The sequence below is a fragment of the Haliaeetus albicilla genome, chromosome 3, assembly GCF_947461875.1.
Source record: "Haliaeetus albicilla chromosome 3, bHalAlb1.1, whole genome shotgun sequence".
In the NCBI taxonomy this organism is placed as follows: Eukaryota; Metazoa; Chordata; class Aves; order Accipitriformes; family Accipitridae; genus Haliaeetus; species Haliaeetus albicilla.
The window spans coordinates 31,379,784-31,402,987 of NC_091485.1; the positions used below are offsets into that span (position 1 = coordinate 31,379,784).

The following is a 23,204-nucleotide window of genomic DNA, read 5'->3' on the forward strand; positions in this document are numbered from 1 at the left end:
GTCCCCCCCGGGAGGGCTGCCCCGACGCCGGTGCCGGCCCCCCCTGCAGCACCCCGGCTGAGCGGGCATTTTCCCTTTTCCCGGCTTATTTCCACACGGGCCGGCGGAAAAGGCTCGTCTTTACACCCCTCTCCCCCCCCAACACACTGCCCCGGCGGCGCCTTGGATGAAGCGATAGATACGGGAAGGATGCTGCCTGCCTGCCCCACGCGTGTCTCTCTGTGTATCGCCCTAGCGCCCTCCCGAGGCTCCGCTCCTCCCCGCTCTTCACCCGAGAGGGCTGTAAATTCCCCCCCACACTCCTCCACCAGTGACAGGGTGGCCGCTTGGACCTCTTCTTGCAGGACGCTCCGGTGGGAAAGGGGTCTCTAAGGCATCTTTAGCTGCTCCACGATGCCTGCGTGACGTTAAGCCTCTTTAAAAACTTACGGTAAATAATTATGCATATCCCCCCCCCCGCATCCAATAAAGTACTACTATTAAATTGGCAAGTATCAGAGAAATGAAAATATTTTCATTTCAAATAATACGTGAAATGTGTAAGTAAGTTTTCTCGTTACAGAACAGTTTTTAAAACCCTGGCTTTACCCCCAGGTGCTCCACTGACTGAATTACAAAAGGAACACACACACACACACACACAAAAACCCTTAAAAAATTCTCTTTTAAGATTTATCTACTTTTCTTTCCAGAAGAACCGGCTAGATTTATGACGCTTGGGTCGGACTAGCCCAGCCGCTGACTTTTCGGCCCAGCACTCGGATGACACTGCTGTCGTGAAGCTGAGCCCCGCGGAGCGCTGTGCCACTCGGAGGTGGCTTTCTGGGGACCGTGGGTACGTGCCGGTCATGCCGGGCCTGCTGCCTTGCTCCGGGCAGGGCTCCATCTGCCGCTACCGCAGCTGTTGCAGTAACGCAGCTGTTTATCAAAGGGGTGTGTATTTGAACATAAATAGTTAGGACAGGACTGGTACATGCTCTCCCTTTGGCCGTAAACTCCTTGTGGGAAGGCTTATGGGATAAGTGCGCTCTGAGTGGCAGGTGAGGTTTTGCATCCGGCAGGTAAGGTTTCACATGGAGGGGATTTGCTTTGCTTTTAACTCTAGTGCTGCAGTTAACCCTGCGGAGATGCTGTGTTTAAATAAACTTGATTTGATTTGCTCCTCAGAGGCTTGATCGTGCAACTTTTATCTACGTGAGCATTTAGCACTGAACTTGACAGTGACACAAGAAGTGTTGCTTTTTTTTTTTTTTCTTTTTTTAGTGCCAACAATATTCCTTTCCCACATCGTCAAAACCAATATGTCCTCAAAGCCGGTTCTGCGTGTTGTTACTTTCTGCCCTCCAGCACTGGGGTATGTTCACGTGGCATGACTCTGCGCCACCTGCCCCTGGCCTGGCTGTCCGGTGGCAGGGAACCGCGACCCTCGTGTGCTGCTCCCGGAGCTTTTTTTCTCTGCATGAAGTGTAGAGAGGTGGGTGCATGAAGCGCGGGAAGGCGGTTCAGAAGTGCAAGGCAGTGACACCCATTCTCTCCTCCTTGCTCTGCCACGGGGGTCTGTTGATTGCTGGAAGGCGATACGTCTCACCTGTTGTAGCCGTAAAATTATGGTTTGTCTTGGAAAGCATCTCATTTAACTGTACGTGGAACTGTGTTGTGCTTTCAGCTCACTGAAGTCCTTATCCCGAAAGGGCAGCTGGTCATCAGAGGGTGTTGGCATGCAACTGCGCCAGCCTGAACAGTCTCATTTAATGCCCATCATGTGTTACTCCAAAAAGAGATGCAATTCCCAGCCAGGTCACCCGGCCCCCACTGGGCACCCTGCCCTATGGCAATTAGATTCTCAAAATCCCTCAGTAAATGGTGACCTGCTGGGCATGGAAACCCCATGTAAGCCTCAGTGTCTGCCACCCGTGTCACACCTAAGCCCCATCACAGCGGGTTCAGCTTTGCTTACAGTGTCTTCAGGACCTGGAGGCGTGTTCAGAGCTCGTGGTCAGACCTGTCGACACCTGACCCCCCCAAAACCAAGCGGTGAGAGCTGTCCCCGGGAAGGCGAGTTAGTTGAGTTTGTTGCTGAGCCTGAGCTGTGTGACTTCAGGGGGTTCCCCCACGTGCTGTGCGGGGTGTGAAGCCCTGGGGTGGTAGGACACCCGCAGTGAAGCATCCAGGAGCACGTCAGTAAGTGATACTTGTCACTTACCAAAGCACTGGGCTGGAGGCAGGACGATGTCCATGCTCTACTGTTTCCTGGGGTGGATTCGTCTGGCGTCTCGGCAGCTGAATCTGTTCCCATCTGCATCAGTAATTTCATGAGCAGTGAAGCAGAGACAAGCCCTTGATTCCCTCACTTGTCCTGCTGAGTACCTGACCCACTGAATCATGGCTTGTCTCTGGGATCCAGTAAGTATAAACAGCAACAAAAAACATTTTGAGCATCTGAATTTCAGAATAATTTCTTTAAAACCTGTTTGGGGTTCCTGCTCCAAATCAAGCGAAACGGAGTGTTTCAGCCCGGCGAGAAAGGACAAGAAAGCTTTCTCTAAGGAACCTTCACAGAGAAAAGACAAAACTTTAAATTACTCTGGAATGCCAGCTGTGAATCCCAGAGAAGCACCAGGACCCTGAGCCCTTCAGGGACAGGAATTACATCACACTGTATTTCTGACTAGTTTTTCCTCATAAATAGGGGACAGGCCACTCAGGGAAGGTGAGGGAATGGGGCAATACTTCAGGCTGGCTTTAAATCCTCCCCGTCCTCCCCCCGGCATGCTCGCCTCTGGCAACCCAGCCAGATGTGCAGGACTTTTTGGGACAGCCTGGCGAGGCTGGGCTGGTCCTGCGGAGCCTTCCTCTGCTGTTGGGGTGCTGCGGGGCCGAGGCAGCACCAGCGGGACGCCGGCTCCTGGGGGATTCGTGGGCTGGGGTAAGGCAGCCGCGGAGCAGGACTGCGGGGGGGACACCTCACGACATGGGGTCTCACAGGGAAAGGCTGGCTGGCTGGTGACAAAGAGCCAACTGACAAGGGGGAAAAAGATGGAGGGGTCGTCTGCCTGGTTTTCTCCTCCTCCCCCCAAGAAGCAGGAGTGCGGTGATCGTTTCATTCGACAGCTAGAAGCCAGGAAGGGCACTTGGGGGCTGACCAGGGAATGGGACATGCAGATGAAGAGGTGCGTGTTGTCTGGGGAGAGTAAAAAATCCTGCCAACACACTCCTAGGGAGGGACAGTACCTCCTCGAGGTTGGCGTTGGCTCTCGTAAGCAGTGACTGCTGGACAGGCCCTCCCTACTCCCTCGTCCCACCTCTGCCAGGGCTCGTGCCTCTCCCTTGTCTTGAATCGCTGGAACAGTATTTTGCTCGTCACTTGAGCTCGCTTGGGTCAGTTCATTGCACTGATCCAGCCTGTGGCCACCCCACTGTTAGCGGCCAAAGAACTTGCCGGTAAGTGAAAGGATTTTTCTTTTTAGCTCTTTTAAACTCTGGGCTCTGATGCCCTGCAGGCGGTTGAGCCCTGGCGGTGCCAGCCGGGGCTGGGTTGGTTCAGCTGCACCCGTGGCTGCTGAACTGCTGAATTAAGTCTTCCCCGGCTCCCAAAAGGCCATGTGCTGCAGCAGCGAGACGCCTCAGACCCTGCGCTCCTCATTTTCTCACGCTCTTTGGTGGATGCTCTGAACTTTTTCCCAATACAGGTCTTCATGAGTTTCCAGCAGGGATGAGATTTGTGGGATCAACTTCACAGCTACGTCTTCTGCCTAACCAAATGAAATCTTGCACAGTATCATTTACTGTGAGTTTAATGGACAGGTAGAATGAGCGTTACCCTCTCCTGTCCCATCAAAAAAGAAAAAAAAAATGCCCAAGCAAATAAAAAAGCAAACAACCGCCCCTGTAAATAATGTGGAGACTGTAACTGAATCTTTTCCAGTCCCTATGGCCACTCCTTCCCAAAACGTTTTGCAACAAAAAAACCCCTGAACACTCTTTTCTGGACACTGTTGGTTTAACATGAGATGTAGCTTTGCTACAAGAGTAGTGACACCATTCGGTTCTGTGGGTGGCTGCCAGGGTGTGACCTTTCTGCATAGGTGCCATTTCTTACAAGCAGCATAGCTTAAAAACGAAATTTTTAAACCCCAGGTCATTTCCGAATGAGGCACATGGTGTTAAGTGACTTGGCAGACCCACACACTCAGTATTTGTGAGGGGGAAAAAAAAAGTTTTAAAGCAGCAGTAATAAATCCTTATTTTAACTCCTTGATTTTGAAAAACGTGAAGTTTGGGGAGAAGTGCCTCTAAATGTACACGCTTACTTACCTGACTTCAGGAAGTGGCTGGCCAAAGCCCTCAGCGTGAGGCCAGAAGAGCTGTAGGAAAACCCTTATCCCACGGCTGAAGATGAGCCTAATTCATTGTTCTTGTGGCAAGCTCATGGGTTCCTTCCCGTGCCCAAGCATGTGCTGGTGCTGTACTGCATCTCAGCCACAGACCCCTCAAGATAACGTTTAAATCTGGGGGCGGTGGTGGGGGCTAAGGGAAAATCCTGAGCACGAGAAGCAGCATGCAGGAACCTCAGCTGGGGAAGGAGGCTGCAGCTGCAGAGCTTTCCTCCGTGTTCAGCAGTAAGTAGTATTTTTGGTTAGAGGCAAATTGTAGGATTGACAGGGATGGTAAGGACTAGCTTAAACATTAATATTATTCTATACACTAAGGAAAACCTACTGAGAATATATGCTAATAGTGTACACAGCTTTTTAGATGCAGTTAATGAACTTCCAGATATAGTGCACATCTGGTTATTTAATCTGAGAAGGAAATAACTCTGCTGTACTTGTGGATAGTTACTAAGTCTTGTTTTGTATCATGAGACCTGAAGCAGTCTCCGACTCTGAGCCGCACATCATTTTATTCTTTTCTGGAAGCCTAACAAACCCATCCCGTAAAGCACCGAGCCCAGCGACTTGAGGTTTTCGTTGCGTCAGTACTCTACTTGCTGCTTCACAGGCTGGCTTCAGCCTTTCCGTTTGACTGCTGTATTTTACGGAGAGCAGCACTCTTCAGTCAGGATCAGGGATAGCAGCTGTGATTTACATATGTTGGAGGTTATTTTCAGGCTCGCTCAGCTGCACAGGGAAGGGTCCATTAGGGTAATTCCGCTTGCTTCGCAGGGGATGTCCTTCTGCTGATGAAAACCCAGCCAGCTTTGTGCTTTGCTCCTTCGCCGACACCAGAGCTTGACAAATATGCCACTAGTAGGACTGATGTAGCTGTGGCTTCAAACTACAGCACTTATTTTAGGGCCAAAACTGAAATTTTAACTATTTTAAGCATCATGGAGACGTTCTAAATTCTTTTGCACCATCAGGGCTACTTTCACCCGTCTTGAAGGCTTTCACGCCTGGCCTGAGGGCCTTTCCCTATGGACTAAAGGGAGAGGAGGAGGGCAGGGGACAGGGTTCACCCACGGCCCCCTTCCCCTGGAAGGGCCCAGCTGCGCTCTCCGCTCCGGAGGCCAGGGAAGCCTCGGTTGGCACTGGAGGGAAGCCTGCTGCACACACAAACATCTCTGGCTGCTGAAGGTATCAAAAGTCCTACAAGACAAGCCTCGCCTTGTTAAACTATAAACCTAAACTTTGTCCTCGGCAGTACAGGTCAAAGTACCTTGTAAGTATCTGAGGTATGTGCCAAAAGTGCAATTAAACACCTCGTACGACTAGCCACTTGATTTCCAAATGCCCCCCTCACCTTTTTATGTAGCTTTTTATTGTGCATTAACTTTCTTCTATTTGTAGAGTTGACAACATGAAAGCTGAGTGCCCCACCTAACTAATCTTCAGTCATAGTGCCGCCGTCTTTATTGATACCAGAGATTAAAAGAATGAAATGCACCAAGACATCTTACACAAGTGTATATAAAAATAGACCATATCACACACACTTATGAAAAAACCGCTGTCCATTATCACCTGTATAAATGGGTAAATGTGGATGTTTTCTGTGATTAAAGTACCCTAAATTAACTTCTGAAATGAGGTACACATCTGAAAGTTTATTTTTAAATAGATGTTTCCTCTACAAAAATACAGCCAAACAATACTTTTAATTAGTAAAATCTGATAAAAAGATTCTGAATTTCTTAATTCATAACACTATTGACATAGAGAATTGAGAATATTTATTAAGAAGGAAGGTAACAAATAGTAATTGTTGCTGGAAAGTATATGAAACAAAAAACCTCCCTCCCTATTCTTTAGGCCTTAGTGAGTAGTCTTCCCCGTGCTGAGTTTTTCATGGAGCTGTACCCAGGAGGCAGATTCCTCTGCTCTCCAGCTGAAAGAATCCTTTGAGACTGGTGCCGGTGGCAGCCCTCAGCAAGACCAGGACTGTCCCATGGCCACGGAAGCAGGAGGGAAAGCGTGTAAGGCAGTGAAAGGGCAAAGACTCATTTTTATTACACCTTTTATGATAATTATTAAAGGCCTCAGTGGAAACAATCTCCTACAATGAATTCTGGGTAATAACAGTTATATTTCAGAGAACTCTCTCTCCCCCTTGCTGTCTGTGCTGCACTGCAGTTGCCACCAAGGTTACCTGAAAACTGGCTGTTGGAGTAGAAGAGTCACATCTGGCACAACTTCCCCAACACTGCTGTGCCGCAGTTACAGCAAAAAGCTTATAGTGCTCTGCTGTGGCTACTTCTGGCTTTGGCCAAACAAATTAACATAACATGAGGAGTATAGGCTTCTGAAGGACAGAGATAACCTCGAATTGTTAAAAAACAATCTGCTGGAACAAACTGGCATGGTCTCATCATTGCTTTCTCATTATCAAGTAATGAAATAACACCTAAAGTATCTGGATGGTTATCTGGAGCTATTTAATTTTACCATGTCCTTCACTGTTTCAACTGATACAAAAATCTTCTAGTTTTAATTACAAAATAACATATATCTGCAGAACGGTTTCAGTTGATTATCATCAAGGTCTCTGTAAAAGACAAAAGCACAGACTTTCACTACAAGGATGCCTACAAGCTCACAGAGTATGGAGTCGTGCTTTCCTCTAAGTGATCTCAGTGCCTTTCAAGTAAGTCTTTAAGCTCTATAGCCTCTCCAGTTCTTTCTACATTGATTTTAACACAAAGACAATAAAGCTACTTTGTTGCAGAACCATATATATATATATTAAAAAAAACCATGACTGTTTGAATACAGCTTTAATAAAAAAAAATTATTTTCCATATTAGTCAAGTTAACAGATGATTATAAAAGTGGTTAAGAGTTTTTTTTTTCCTTTTTGGCCTTAAAATTCTGATCTGGTTGCAGCTGTGTGTTAGGGGACGCTCCTCCTGGCAGACTGCGCTTTAGAGAGCAGTCCCTCACATCCAGGGTTCCCATCCTTCCCAGACTCTGCCAAGAACATTGGGGTCTGTCGCTTGATCAATCAGGCATCTCACTTGGGTTTCTTCTGAAAGTCCATCCTCTGGCTCTTTGGCTCTGATATTATGATCAGTGCTACCACGAGCAACAGCTGCAAAATCATTATAGGAAGGGGACTTCTCATGGCCCAGGCGTAGTTCATCACTAAAATTGAGAATACAAAAATAAGCTCTTACTAAAAGAAACAAGCAAAAAATGTGAGATGGATTTTAAAATATGAAACAGTACTTGAACATGATTCATCCAGCTTTATTTTTCAAGATGTGGAGACTGTTCAATAGCTGTAGAAGGCTTGGCCAGTGAAGACTGGTGATTTCAGGTGTCCTTTACTAGTGAATACTTACCATGAATATTTCAATCTTGTCAAAGGTCTCTAACTGAAAGAAGGATGCAGCACTTCACATCCAAGCTGTTATCTCCTTACCCACCCTGCTGATTTGTATCTGCAAGAAGTATTTTGCTGCCTTTTCCAGTTCAGCCTTGACCACAAAAGGGACTCCTCCCAAGTTCTGCACTTTTCAGTATTTGTATGGTTTTAGAACAGGCTTGCTTTCTTTGCCTACCCTCCCCCCCCCTTGATTAATCCAAAATGTCTTTTTAGAAGAGGATGGAAGGGATTAATTGTACTTTAACTGAACTTTAAAGACATTCTGGCTTGAGCCAGACTTGACTAGACAGGACATAAATAACCTCAGAATGCCATCAGATTCGAATTTGATGTTTTTGGGAAGCAGCTTACCTCCATGCCTCCCATACAGCTGGTTCAGGCTTCATTTCAAGCAACTGTCCAGCAAAAGCATATTGATTTAAATACTACCCCTAGCCTAAAAGCTGTGGAGACGAACATAAAGAACAGCAGTCTGAGGAGTGAGAAGTTAAGCAGGCTTACAGGGTGGGGATGTGTGTGTTGCCAGGAACAGTAAAACTGCTCAGGAGGCCTGAGTTGGAGCAAGAACACTCACAGGGAGATATCTGGTGTTTTGGCTGGCAGGGTGATTCAGAGAGCTTGTATGTGGACCAAAACAATTCTGACAGGAGGTTTGTTGAAATTTTGCCCTGACTGCCTCTTCTCTTTTCCTAGCTGTGATACTATCTGAAGAGAGCAAAATCTGACACAGGAGACTGCCAAAGCTCTTAGTGGAGTAGTTTAAAGCAAAAGGAGAGCATCTTACCAAGTGATTGTTGCTGGATTGGCACCTGTAAGCTTTCTTTTGACATAGCTGACTTTTTGCAAAGGGTACCAGTTTACTTCAGATGTGTTTATTTCCTTAGTCCACGTGCCTCCTTTTTTCAGCTGTCTTTGTTCAAAGTTCTAAAGAGGAAACAAATTTTCCCTGTTTATCATAAATCATATACTTAAAAAGACCTTTAAGCTGCCAGATCATGGCAAGTCAAGCCAGTAACTCTTAACTGCAGATGCAATGGAGGGCAAAGTAATGAGATGATATCTAGCCTGCCTATGACTTAAAATGTAATTTACAACTGGAGTTAATGAAGTGCAACTAATTTCAGAATTTTTTTCTGTGTAATCATTAGTTTTATACATACAGTGGTGTTATGCAAATTTAAGAAGCTCAGTGCAAAAAGTTGAAAATATTTATGCTGCTGCTGTAAGTGACATAACATTATCAAGAGATACCCACATTTTTAGGATTATCATGCAGATAAAGAACAGTACACTGATAACAGACATGTACTACTATTTTTTGTCCATCAATATAGAATTCTGTCATTTAAAATCCTTTCAGTTCAGTTTCTCTGAGAGCTCAATATAAAAAGATAAAAGGAGCACTGAGAGCGAGCATCAAGAAATACTTCCTTTTTGATCAATTTTCTCCTTATTGCAGTTTAAGAATTTTCACATGAAGAAAAAGAGAGAGGAAAAATCCCACCTTCCAGTCCAAAGAAGGCTCTTTTACAAATACATCCATTGTGCTGATGAGGAGATCTGGATCCGCACGATAAGCCCTTAGGGCATGCACCATCACACTGTAAATGAGCCCCCACTCTTTCACTGGCATCATCAGGTTAACAAACTGGCGAGTCAGACGAAAAGGCATCAACTCTGGCACACTCAAAAACTAGCCAAGGAGAAGGACAGTCAAAAGAAAACAAGAATTAAGAAGCTTTGGAACAGAAAGATTGGAAATAAATATTTTGTTCTTTTTAAGCTTTGAAACCCTCTTTGTCACTTAACTGAAAATAATGTGCAACACGGTAGAACAGGACCAAGTTGTGACATCAAAGCTTTAGTCATGAATATTTAGTGATAGTGGTTGAAAGCATGGCTGAACTACACAAAACACCACCATATAGACTCTGTGAAACTCTGTAGCTCCCTGCTTACCTGAGAATATCTGGAAACAGAGAATTTATTCTATTAACTAGAAATAACTTGTAAAGACTATTTTGCATCGGACTGATGGCAAATGAGGAGCATCAAATTAAATGTAACAAATTAGTTAGAAAACAAATACCTGTGTAGCTGAGCCAAACGCACATCCAAAGTCTATTCCCACCATGCCACCTGTCTCCTTGTTAATCATGAAGTTGGACAGATGTCTGTCTCCAATACCAAGTATCCAGTGGCTGATGCACATCAGTGCATGAGAGCTGGCAAAATGGGACCGCAGAGACAGGAAGGCTTCAGGAGATGTACTCATTTTCAAAAAGGCTCGCCTTAACAAAACAGAAGTCACTTGTTGCATACAGATAAAACACTAACATTCGTTTCACAATGTGCAGTCATTAACAGCTCACTTACCGCAGCAGGTCTTCTGGAACACTGCTCTCCCTTCTTTTGAAAGACGTAACTGTTTCTGTGCGGCTAGCATTTCTGCAAGTTAATGAAGGAATAATGTTAGCTATTGAAATAACAGCTCACTGGACGTTAAAAGTTAAGATGACCACATTAGCACATTGGTTACCCCAGTAAACAGTACAGCAAGCCACACAGAGAGTTTGCCCAAAATTTTTCACCTGATATTACAAATAGCCCCTCATCTCTTTTTCTCCCAACAGTTACTTCCAAGACTGACATTTCTTAATAGAAAATAGTATGTAGTTTTGCCTAGTTTCCCCCACATTAAGTCAATGGATTAATCTTTAATACAGCAATACAACCGTGCTCTTTCTGGCTGGATAGTCTCTTCCAAGCAGAGAAACTAAGGCCCATATTAAATCTCTCAGCAGCATGCAGAGGCTATATTGACACTAGAAAGTAGCGCAGCACAAGGGGAGGCAACAGAACTAAACAGCTGGTGCTGAGAACACCCATGCCATAGACGTCTGGGGAGGAAGGGCGACTGCTCTGGCCTAGCCCATGTCTGGTCCTGGGAACCAAATGCTCGTGAGAGCTGGAATGCACTGGGTGCTCTCCTTCCAGTTTAGTTTTATCTGAAAGGAGCAAAGCTGCGTACTAGGGGACAGCTCTGCAATGCAAGCCAACGTGAGGTTAGTGGGGGTAACTGGGAATTTACTTCAAAAACACATTCTGGATCTGAATACAAGTATTAATGTAGACACATTCAGTTAAAAGAGTCAAAGTTTTCCTTTAAAAGGCAAGATGCTTGCTTAAGCAGGTTATGAGCTCATTGGAAGTGCTCCACTGGAAACTTTACTTCTCCCCCACTACAGTGCTAGATCTAGGCAGGTGTGGAAATTCCTCTGAGAGGATGCTCAAGTCAGGACCCAAACCATCAAATATTCTTAAATTCTCAGTGAATCACAGTGATTTTCTCTGTCCAACTTCAGCAGGTGCTCTGGCTCTGAGGGAGCCTACCTAATTACATAATCAGGAAGAAGACACCTAGAAAATAAAGTTGAAGAGGAGCATCTGCTTCTAGACACTTTCTTAAGGAAGTGAGCAAGCTTCTGGAAGCACTCCTCTGCTCTGGTGGGATTTTGGCAGTACTAAACTCCTCCTGCAGAGCATCTCCAGTAAGACAAAGCAGCAAAATGGGCAAAAATCAGATCTAGCCAGCATATTATAACGCAGATCATATTTTTCCTGGAATTTCTACAACTCTGTGTGTGTGTGTACACTCCAGCTTCTGTATTTTACACGCAGCTCTCTTTTAAAACCTACCTGTACATAATATGGTATCGAGAGGTGCCTTGCACTTTCCCACCCATCTTGGATAGCCACTCAGAATAGGTAGCACGAGGTCCTTTTATGCTAGGGACAAAAAAAAAAAAAAAAATCCAAAAAAACCCAAAACAAAAACCACTGATGATTTCTCTGTATTACCTTTCCACTCTGTACTCGAATATCCACAGGTTGTGTGCTGCTATGACCCATGAGATTTTTATGCACAGGAGGAGTCAGGAAGCTACAGTCTACGTTAATTTTAGTCTTGCTATGGAAATGAAGTTTATACAGTCAGTGCATATGCTGATCCATCCCATCTCCTTCCCCCCAGCTTTGAACACACTTCAGTCATATTTGACAGAATGCTAGACATCTCAAAGGTGTTAATTTGTCAATGAGTACTCTGAAAATTAGATGCTGCCTTGAGAAGAAAGGCCCAAAATAATTTCTCCAGGGAGGGAAAGATACTTTTAACACAGTCTTGTATCCATTTGAGAAGCATTACGTAGCCTACCACAGTACGTGCTGCCATTTGTCCATCCAAACTGGTAGGGAATGCTGGAAGGCAGTCCATTATCTCCTCAGTGTGTAGAAGAGGGGAGGAATAGGAGCTTGGACTTGAGGTGTTAATCCATAAGAAGTGAGTCTTCATTAGTTGCACTGCTTATAGAATAATCTGATATTTTTCTCCCATCTTAACTAAATATACTAGGCATTAAACTTCTATTCCAGAGAAGCAGCAGCTTAGCAGACCACTTGCCTTCTCTCTTCCTTCCAAAGCATGTTCTGAGATATAGAGATCCTTTCCATTTAAGAAGTGTTTATCATTAACAGACTGCATAGCCCATTACATCAGGATAAAGAAAAGGATTTCAAGACTTCAGAAACTTATTTCTCCCACCCCAGCCAAAATATTGCCAGCAAGGATTTCATCATAATTTTCCTTTCTGAGTGCTGTCACTCAACCATGGCTCAATATAAAGTGTCTTAATTGACTTGACTGAAGAACATACAGGAAAGTCTGTCTACAACAATAAAATAAAGCAATTTTTTTGGATAAATCATTAACTGTCTTTAAAAAAAAAAGACACTGACCTTCTACATTTAGTATATTAGAAATTTTCTCCCCTCATGAGGTGGTTCCATGTGAGTCCTCCTCCACTTTCCCAGTCAATTAATTGAGACCAACATAATACCGCTGCTGTTCACAAAAATGAACCAGACAGCAGGAACGCAGAAACTGTAGCAGTTCCTAAACTGCTCACAAATCAGTTAACTGCAGAAATAAAGACTCTCTGGAGTCCACCCTCCACACTGGAGGTTCCTCCAGCCTGCCCCATAAACAAGAGAACTAGTAAAAATAAATGGTGACGAAAACACTTTGACAAACTCAGAGATTACGTACTAAGAACAATGTTGGTAAATAAAACTGCATTTCTAAACTGCAGGATAGAAACAGGCTGAAATGCTAGAATTAAATCAATTTTACAAATATTCATCCTCCAATTACAATCAAGAGAAAGCAAGCTAATTTATTCAAACCCAGCATTTGTATAAAGAGAGTGTTCTTTTACAGTTGTGTTTTGTGCATCTGCTGCCAATTTCCCCCATCACTGACTCACTCACTGCTGAACCCAGCTTCTGAATAGCTCCATCTCTGCTCCCCTCCCCTCCCCTCTGCTCCACTCCCCCCCCTTTGCTGACCTATGTCCATTTCCTGCCTGATCAAATCAAGAGATCAAAATCCTTTGCTTGTAAAATCAATCTGCTGATAAGGAAATGGGGATGATAATGACGTCACACATGATTATAAGCGTCTTGTTTAAACAAGCTGGGTGGAGGATATTCCAGGTACAATGGTACTCATTAAACAAACAGTTGCCAATTACTAATTTGGGTCAGGAAGTACAAACTGCCTCCTTGCTTATAGGTGCTATTATTTCACTCTTTTAAAAAAATAAAACACTGCCACAGGATTGTCAGTATCAAAAAACCTGTTAGTAGTAGTCTCTATTAGAGCAGAGAGCTAAACCAAGCATCACCTGTTATAGTTGATGTCTTCCTCTTCAGACATGCTGTTCTTAAGGAATTCTTTTAAAGTACAAGTATTTTCCAGCCACTTGATGAGTCCCAGTCTGGAACAAAGGATGTCAGAGATGTGAACAAGTAGCTTAGAGTTGAACTTTACAGGAACACCACAAATAGGAAGCAATACATTTTAGTGTCTGCTAAAAGAAGGTTGAAAGCTACCAATTTAAATATACACTCTGAAAAACAGTTTCCAGACAAAGCAATTTCAATGTTGTTTAAAAGGAAAAGAAAAAAAAAATTAAGCCAAGACAAAACACTCTGAACCAGAATCTGGCACATAGAAACCTCACTTTCCAACATCCCAACAGTAATAGATGTTAACATAAGGATTTCTGTCCCTTCAAGATAAATGTCTACCTTGTTGTCATGGGGATGACCTGGTAAGTTTTTAACTGCATATTCCTTTGGCTACACGTAGCATCTTGGGAAAGGATAATGTTCATTACATCAAACAGCTGCTCAATACGTTGGTCTTGCCGCAGGTCTTCACCACCTTTGACAAGAAAAGGATACTCCTGCTCATCACTACCTCGGATTGTTATACGTTTTGGCTTCCTCAAAGATTCCATTACACTTATCTTGGAAAAAAGACAGGAAAAAGCAAAATATTTGTGACAGAAGACTTGGCCTTACAGAATCATCACTGAAATTAAGTGTATCTGTCATTCTTAGATGGCATAATCAAGTTGCTCAGTTACTACTAGAAAAACAAATGCCTGCTGCAGACCTTCCTTTATGTGCTGCAAGATGCATACACAAGCCACAACCTTGCTATTATAAAATTCTTCAAATGGAATATGGACACAGATTTATACCACACAGGATTTTGACTCAAAAACATACCCGTTCATCAAATCCAGAGATTTTTGCATGGTACTCTGGCAGTGGTTTCCCTCTTCCGTCATACTGACCTGAAGTGGTAGTGGAAAAAATAGAAGAAAAAAAAATTACAATCAGTCTATGTAACTTTTTTTTTTTTTTTAAGGTGTGTTTAAGAACAGAACACACTTCCAAATATTTTGTTAAATCAGTAAAATAATAACTATGAAGAAAATATTTTAAAATGCATAAAAATTCATCATACACATCATATGATTTTATCTCTGAATTACTAATATTATTTCCTTGTTAAGCTGTTAGAATTGCAGCTCTTAATGGTTTCAGAGGACACATCCTTTTTGAACTAGATTTAAACACATCTTAGATTTATATATCAGATTTCCTAGAGTCAGGCCTTTAAAAAAGTACTAAAGTTCTTAGGCAAGAGATACAATTTTAGATACAATTTCAAAAGTCAGGACTACAGCTTAAGAACAGGTTTCAGAGATGATGAAAGAACAGAATTATTTCAGATGAAATCGACCTCTGCGTAAGGCCACACAGAGGGGCCATACAGGCAACATAAGAAGGAGAGCTCAAGAGCAGCAACTTTGGGACAGTTCACCATCCACACTGAAGGGGAACTTACCAGGAACCTCTAGTTCATTCCTCAAGAATTCAGCTTTGAATTCACTCATCCATAGTGAATATTCTTTCAGGTTTCCAGGTTCTTTATGGGTTTTGTTCATTTTTGAGAGGAGAGAAATTACAATCGCATCGAACACACTAGCCTTCATATCCAACAGTTCTGAACCGCCTTTGCCAAAATGATGGTCGAAGTCCTTCCCAAAAGCCTGAGGTTCATTTATAGAAAGGAATCCTGTTAACACAGTGCTAGCAACTTCCCCAAGAACACCAAAATGGTACCTTTCTATCTACACACACAGCTTCATCTGAGCTCCTAAAATACATCAATCATCCTTCCACTCCAGTTCTTTTTTTCTCCATTATTTCTAGTCTGTCAGAACCTTTTCATTGCCTGTTTCGTAGACCCACCAGCTATCATCAACAGAAATATCTGCATTTTACCAATTCAGTGATATTAAAGATCTGTAGAATTAGATCATAAACTTTTTTGCCATGTCAAAACCAGAAGCTTATCCCTTTTCACCTCCTCTAGCTGCAGTTGGATTCTGGGTGAGCATATCAATAATGCTGCTCATTTAACTTAATATACATACCTCATCTGTTTACAAAAATTTAAGATCAGCTAGTGAAATATTAATATAAAATACAAATATTTAAATTTGTACCTATTAAACAAATTCCATCATGAATCTAAATATAGGATTTAATTGATGCACCAGTCTTTAGATTTTCTCACACTTTCAAACTGCTGCAACAAAAACCAAAAACCCCTCGAATGTTCAATTTACAAATGGTAAAATAAAATACAGATAGATAAGTCAGTTAATCTTTTTTCTCCCTCAAATATGAATATTCTGTGCTTTATGGAAGGTGTGTTTTTTTGTCGGATTTTGAGTTTTTTTGTTTGTTTGTTTTTTTAAACTAGCAGTAACCATACTACATAGCAAGCAAACACAGCCTAGCTAATTCCCTATATATATCTTTTGATTGGCAAAAAAGGTATTATATGTATACATAAAGCATGTCATAGAGCTTCACGTATTAAGAGAGTTTTTTGTGTCATGCTAGAAAATATCAATTTAAATATTTTATGCACTATCACATTTATTATTCGTGATTTGCTTTGAGATAATTTTGGTTGCAAAATATATAAACCCGTATTTTTCAAGTATTTTAAATCTCCTGATAAAGGAAAAGTGCAAAGACATTTCATACTGAGCCATTTAATAAACAAAGTTAAGTATTATCTGCAAGTAGTTAACTGAGTTGACTTCTTGTGTTGATAATTCAAGGCTCTAGAAAAAACAGATGTCCCCTCTTGGACCTCACTGGTATTAACAGCTTGGAAAGATATGTAAGCTCACTTGTTTTTTCAATGCCTGATCATTTTTCTCCCAAGCTATGAAGGACACAGCTATTTCACTGAAGTAAATGAAAATACAGAAAATATTATCCTCCTGAAGAAGAGAATGCTACAGTCAACATATTTATCACTTTAAATCTATTTCCAGATGATCACTCAATTGCTTTCTCTGTTCTGTTCTTTTACTTCTTCTAAAATTGAAAGCATCAAATATTTAATAGCCTTAACTCTGTATTTTAAATAATACAATCCATCAACAGTGTTTAATTTATACATTACTGGAATTCCATGTTAAAAATAAATGCAAGATTCTTATTGCTTAAGTTACAATTGAAATTCTACATAAATAATACATATGAAGATTACAAGCCTGAAGTACTCCATGTAGTAGAGCAATTTAATGTGTTAGTTGAGAGATACAACTTTTTTTTTTCCAGCAAGGCGACTAGAAACTATACAGTTATCCTCACAGCACACTTTGTTTCCTCATGAATACTGCATCATGAAGGCAAAGAGTTCAGAGTCTGTGCACCATCACCCGGACCCTCTTCTCCTGCAGCTGCTAGTATGTGAAAGGAATACTGCTCTCCCCTTCAACAGAGGGGAACAACCACACCACCCCTCTTCCAGCATCTCCCTTGCTCTTCTCTCCCTATTCGGTTAATTCAGTAACAATTGAAACTCCATCAGCACTACTTGCAGTATCGTCTACCACTGCACGTTTCAGCTTTTTAAAGAGCCATGGGATTTTTTGTGTAAGTGTGCCAAAGTGCACACAAATTATCCCAACAACCAAATGCAGACTGCCTTTGTCCTCATGCCTCCTAGGTCCCTTACTGTGGTTGTACCTTGTATGGCTCAACCTACAGCTGCTCCCCTCCTTCTACCTCCACCCTGACAGCAGCACATCCTGCAAATTCTTATCCCTGTACTCTTAAGTTTAAAGTGATTATCATCAGAGACCCAGCTTATCTTGCAGCAACATGTTCAAAGGGCTAGTATGCCCCTAACTCCTAATTACCCTTTCTGCTGCTCTGTCACCTGACTTCTTCCCAACTCCACCTTGCGTTCATCTTCCACCCTCCCTGCTCATGGGGAAGGAATCTCCCTAGAGACACTTGGCTAAGTTTATCTAATACTAATGTGACATAAGAATGGCCATATGGGAGAGACCTGGATTCACCTAGCCCTGGCCACAGGGTTATGCACATACAGTACAAGCATACAGCCAGATTCTACAGGAGTACCATTCTTCTGGACTCCAGCAATTTGCAGCTCAGGGATTTCTGGACCCAGAAGTGTGCATATGTGTGTAAAAGCTCTCAAAGCATTTTCCCCCTCCCCATGCTATTGTCTACTTGCTATTCGAACCCATGAAAGCATCCATAATAGCCTGAGCAGGAGTTCAGCACTTAAGTGTGTACTGAATGAGGAAACACTTCTCCCTGTTTGTTTTGAACATGCCACTTCCATAGAATATTTACTTCATGCTTGGCAATCCTGATGTTAAGAGCTTTATTGTTATCTGGCCTCATTGTATCTTTTCCAGTTGTAGGAATGCTGAAGTTGCTTCTTGTGCAGAGGTTACTCTGTACCTCTGATTATTCTTGCTGCTCTGAACCTCGTCCAGTTTCATTACACCTGTGTTGAGAACTGCGGACGAGGACCACACTGTTCAAGAAGCAAGAGTCAGAGAAGGCTGCTATGTCAATGTATAAATCCATGTTTTAGTCATTATTAAGAATAGAGAACAACAGCCAATTTTCTTTCTTGACTGCTCTTGAGAATTCACAGCTGATGTTTTCACAGAACTATCACAAATCAAGATTTTGTTCTTGAATTGCAATAGTTAGCTCAACCCCAAAGAATTTATATATGAAACTAGGGTTTGGGTTTTCTTTTGCCACATGCATCACTTAATTTTTCTACACTGACTTTCACTATTTTAGATGTCAGTCAGTTTTGTAAAGTCCTTTCTCTAGTTCTTCATAGTTGTAACTCTTCTGAATAACTTACCCTAAATAACTTCATATCAGCAGCAAATTTGAGTAGCTTAATACAGCAAAACACTCTAAAGTGCTCATACATCCTTGGCAGCAGGGAAAAAAAGCAAGGCCAGATTCTTGTGCAGGTTCACGGATGGTCAAAGAGGCCCAGGCCCTGAGAACCTGGCAGCATGCAGGACAGGGGAGGCAGAAGCTGTGTAAGAGGGAACATTTAGTCCTGCAGGGCAGTCAGAAGTGGAAGTTGAACTACAGTAAGTCTATAGCTTCTAGCAAAGAAATCCCAGTCCTGTACTCCTGACTTGATCTCTTGTCTCATCAAGTCCTGCAGCACCTGTAAAAGCTGTGATCTGGTCCCCTCTTTTTACTTTCTAGTGCTTTCTAGAAAAGCACACAATGCCAACACTACTCAGTAATCACACATACCTGAATAAACCTTTTCCTCAGCAATCCATGGCCAGGAGTCTCTAAATTTCCCAAATTCTTGTACATACCTTCATACATTTCCTTAAGCTTATTTTTATTTCTGTGAGCTTTTACCAACTCATTTCTGACATCCTCAACCCAATCCTGCAACAGAAAGAAACAGATGAGTACTGAGAAAAAGTGTACTGACCCTTGCTCTTCAGTGATCTGCTCAGATTGCATTTGGGTTACCGTATTCACTAATAAATAGTCAATTAACATGTCTTTTGACAATCAAAAGAGCAATCAAAAGGCTATGGAAATATTTCCCTTTCATTCTGTCTCACAATAAAATGTTTCTACTTTATTAAGATAATTATGTTTACTACCATAGGGTCTAGTGCAAACTAAGAAAGCCTCTACAGGGCCAGGAGTGGTATCAAACACAAGACGAGAATCCTTTGGACAACGGGGTCAGAATGTAGACAGGTAAGGCCAGCAGAAAGCAGGGAAAGGGCATAAGAACACAAGTAGTCAGAAATTATAGAGATGGCCACAAATGATCATTCTGTAACGGTTTCAGAATGATTAAGGAAGACTGACCATGGGGCAGGGCAGAGACCCTGAAAGAGAAAGCTGAAAAGGGCTAGTGCAAAACAGACAGCTGGGATAAGGGAGGAAGACCATTGCCAGTGAAAGCTGCTGACAGCACCCAACATCATCACCAGTTGATTCTGGGTTGAACCGCTTCCTGCGGCTGTGGTGTGAGCCAAACTGCATGAGGCTCCGCCCAGCACTCTCTTTCCTAAACAGAGGGTGAGGAATGAAGGGGAAGGGGGAATAAAAAACAAACAAACACAACCCACTTTACCTTAAAAAGCATTATGGGATTAGAGAGCTGTTCCAGGGAGCGTACAAAATCTTGAACTACTCCTCCTCTGTCCAACTTATTCTTGATCCTTTAAAAGAAGAAAAAAAAGAAGTGCATCACAACACAACAGGAACTGCCATTGCCACCTAGCCTGCAGATAAGCAATGATCCAGATTGTCTGATATATTAAAAAAATCTGGTAAAATAATCTAGAGGTAGGTAGGTAGGACTCCCTCAGAATTCTCTCCTGGGCTGTGTGACTGTTAATATATTGACTGTCCTTGCCATGCAGCTCCCAGTTTTTTAATTAAGTATCCCACTATGAAAACAGGAGCTTGGTGAGGGAGTGGAAAGCATACCTGCAACAGAAATGGGTGTTAACCAGACTATACATCCTGTCACGACAGTTATTCAAGGGCAATACAGTTTGTGAAGCACAAGAAATTCAGCAGATGTATCAGAGATTGGAAAAGAATGCAAAAAGACACCTAAAATTGTATAGTGGTTCTACAGCACTGTGATAAAAGTTGACTTCTGCCTGGGGATTAACTGAGGTTTTACTGCATGGCAAAATGGGCAAGGAAGGGCTTGTAGAGGAAGGCGCATGCTACACACTGAATAAGCAGAGAAGAACACAACCAAGGGCTGTCATTCCCCAAGATAACATGCATCCATTTCAATGGCCCTCTCTGAAGTCTGGTAGGAGCATCTATTCTCTTTAAACATATCTGCTTTTTCTTGGTATTGGAAAGATTGTAAGTGTTCCAGCAAGCTTCATCTTCATCTCTGATGGGTACTGACTCTTACTGCTGTGAAGTCAACTACAGTAAGAGCCTAATCATGCACCAGATTTCCATTCTACCTCAGCAGAGCAGGAGAAGGAAGAAGAAACTTTGACTACCACAGAATTATGAGGAGAAAGGGGTTGCCTCTTTGTGGTCTTTTTGGTTTATCTTGGAAAAATTCTAACTTCCCACAGCGTGGGGACTGTATGTAATCAACACTTTAGGCCACCAACCTGAGTATGTCTAGTACTAAGAGAGCTTATGTATCTGTTTTCCCTGTGCCTTTAAATGAAAACACAGTGTGCACAAGATTACCCTCTAATGTTTCTCATGCCCCCTAAAGAAGAGTTTGTTTAGGAAAAATAAATAAATATCTCCACTGCTGAATAAAAAACATACAAAAGGGCTACTCTGATTTCAAATTCACCTTTCTACAAACTCTCTGTTCTTACAACCAGTTGCAGTATCTTTGAAACAGTAACTTTCACTGCTGATCATGAAAGGGTAGATGATTGCCTGGGGATAGGTATTTGCGATCTCTTCAACAGTATGTTGCACAGCTACTGCTTCATCCTTGTCAAGTAGTGCCATCATCTGGCTAATCCACCCAATGAACTGCCAACAGGGAACCGAAGAAAGCTGCAAGAACACAGACACTGTTTCAACTTTGGTCCTCCTCGAAAATACCAAACATAGCAAACAAATAAAACTTCTGTGGCCCAGCCTGACTGACAGAAACACATGAAAAGGAAACAGAATGTCAACTAGGTTGCATGAAACATCCCCCAATGAAGCAGAGATTTCATTATTATTATTACTACTACCACCACCACCACTGCCGCTTAATAGGTTTTCCATTATAAAGATCTGCAGTTTGTTGATCAAGGTGAGGCTTTATACTCAAACTTGTGGCTTTTCTGTCTGGATGCAATATTATCATTTTTGATCACCACATGCAAACCACTCAAAACCCTAAAGGGATAGTTCAAATGCCATTTGGTTGAAGTCTTGATATGAGTAAAAAAAGCCAGGAGGGGGAACACTGGAACTCCTGCCACAGTTTTGTCCTTCCTTCAACTTTAAACAGGTTTGGGTTTGCTGACAGATGTTAATTTCAGTAAAGCACTCCCCCCAATATACTTCATGCTCACTTCTCTCCACAAACCATATAACTTTTGAAAGGAGTACTACAATATATTTTCCTGTGATAGCCAGAGGCCAGACTCCAACTCCCTTCCTGCTGTCTTGTCCCTGTCTACCCTTTCTAATAGAGTTTAAGATCAGTTGCCAGTATTTATCTCACAGAAAGACAGAGGAGAGGACAAAGAACTGCCTGGTGAACTCCTTTTCTGGGTGAGATTTGTCCACTGGACCAGGTGTCAGGTTCTGTCTGAATCGGAGTTTCATGTGGCCACACCTTGTGCACCTGAGCCATTTATGCTACTTTCTCAGTTTCTTGGGATAACTAAGCCATGTTTCTGTCTCTCTTGAGTTCTTCCTCCGACAGGGCCTGGGGCTCTGCGAGCACCAGCACAACGACATGGGCTTGAAAAGGCAGGCAGGCCAAGGCAGGAACAGGCGTGAGTCAGAGAGGAGCTCTCAGCTTATCTGTCCCACCACAGCAGGGAAGGCAGCCTGGCTCACGGTATCCTGCTGTGGAATGGCAATGGAGGGACAGGTCGTGGAAGGGAGGAAGTTGTAAATACAAAGGAAGAAGCTGTAGTAATCTCTGAAGTGAATGAAGCAGAACAGGGAGAGGTGGGAGACATGGAAAGTGAGTCTGGAAAAGCTGCTGGCTTCCTGCACACAGGAAACTCAGCCTACAGAAATAAGATACGTTCCTCACCCTAATACTAACCACCTTTATCAGCCCACCTAGATTGTTCTGAAGGGAAAAAAGCCCCACAACATAGTTTTTCTCCAGCAGCTCTCAAACTAATATATGGAATCAGAAAAATGATAAAAAGTTAAACTTTTAAGAAAAAAGTTTCTGTCCATATGAATTAGACTCAGCAAGTTAGAGAAAAGACAAGGAACAATGATGGGATAAAATTTATCTGATTTACCTGAAGCAAAACTTACCAGTCTAACCTCTCTATCCATCCAACCTCCACCCCCACCCTTTAAATTCGATTTATAGCAACATTTACTGCCAGGAAAATGGAAACAACTAACCTCTCGTGTCACTAGACCCAATGTCTCTGCTGGGTATCTCTCAATTATTTGCAGCAGTCTAGGAAATCTCAGCCTGGCTTCTCTGGAGTTCAGTTTTAAAGCTTTTATCATTTTCTCCACCACAATAGCTGGGAATAGCTGCAGATCTGCAGTGTTAATTTCTGCCAAGAGACATTAAACAAGAATTATCAGAAACACCATCACTTGTTCCATGTCTTTGATCATCTGGAACATCCATCTTTACAATTCAGTATTTTTTTTTCAGTGTATTTTGTATTTTTACTTTGTTCTCCTTCCCATCTGTTTGAACTGCACACATCTGCAACACATGTACTCGGGGACTGTAAGGATTAGCTTTATCAGGAAGCTGCATCACTGCTGGTATCTTGCCTGCTTTAAATACAGCACTGCTGTGGTCTGGGAAGGAACAAGGGAAGCATCTGCTGGATATCATGTATTTCTCATAAGTGAGAGGGAGACTACAAGCGATTCACTAGTACCAAAGCTAGCAGTAATAG

At 42.5% G+C, this 23,204-nt stretch overlaps 1 protein-coding gene and 1 long non-coding RNA gene across 3 annotated transcripts in view; one reads left to right on the forward strand and one right to left on the reverse strand.

The window, feature by feature from the left end:
* The first annotated feature begins 14 nt into the window (after positions 1–14).
* Positions 15–9,405, forward strand: LOC138684744 (uncharacterized). Its single transcript, XR_011324003.1, has 3 exons — positions 15–430; positions 693–3,441; positions 9,284–9,405. It is a non-coding gene; the product is annotated as an uncharacterized lncRNA (long non-coding RNA).
* Positions 7,195–23,204, reverse strand: part of PRKDC (protein kinase, DNA-activated, catalytic subunit) — an 86,643-nt gene continuing 70,633 nt past the window's right edge. For both annotated transcript variants that reach the window (XM_069779309.1, XM_069779310.1), the window contains exons 73-86: positions 22,687–22,847; positions 20,939–21,150; positions 19,727–19,814; positions 18,877–19,020; positions 15,086–15,290; positions 14,461–14,528; positions 13,975–14,195; positions 13,569–13,661; positions 11,524–11,613; positions 10,201–10,272; positions 9,914–10,115; positions 9,329–9,517; positions 8,609–8,748; positions 7,195–7,580 (exon numbers count right to left, since the gene is read on the reverse strand). In XM_069779309.1, the coding sequence (XP_069635410.1) occupies positions 7,376–7,580; positions 8,609–8,748; positions 9,329–9,517; positions 9,914–10,115; positions 10,201–10,272; positions 11,524–11,613; positions 13,569–13,661; positions 13,975–14,195; positions 14,461–14,528; positions 15,086–15,290; positions 18,877–19,020; positions 19,727–19,814; positions 20,939–21,150; positions 22,687–22,847 (2,090 nt within the window). In that variant the 3' untranslated portion in view covers positions 7,195–7,375. The remainder of the gene's footprint in view (positions 7,581–8,608; positions 8,749–9,328; positions 9,518–9,913; positions 10,116–10,200; positions 10,273–11,523; positions 11,614–13,568; positions 13,662–13,974; positions 14,196–14,460; positions 14,529–15,085; positions 15,291–18,876; positions 19,021–19,726; positions 19,815–20,938; positions 21,151–22,686; positions 22,848–23,204) is intronic.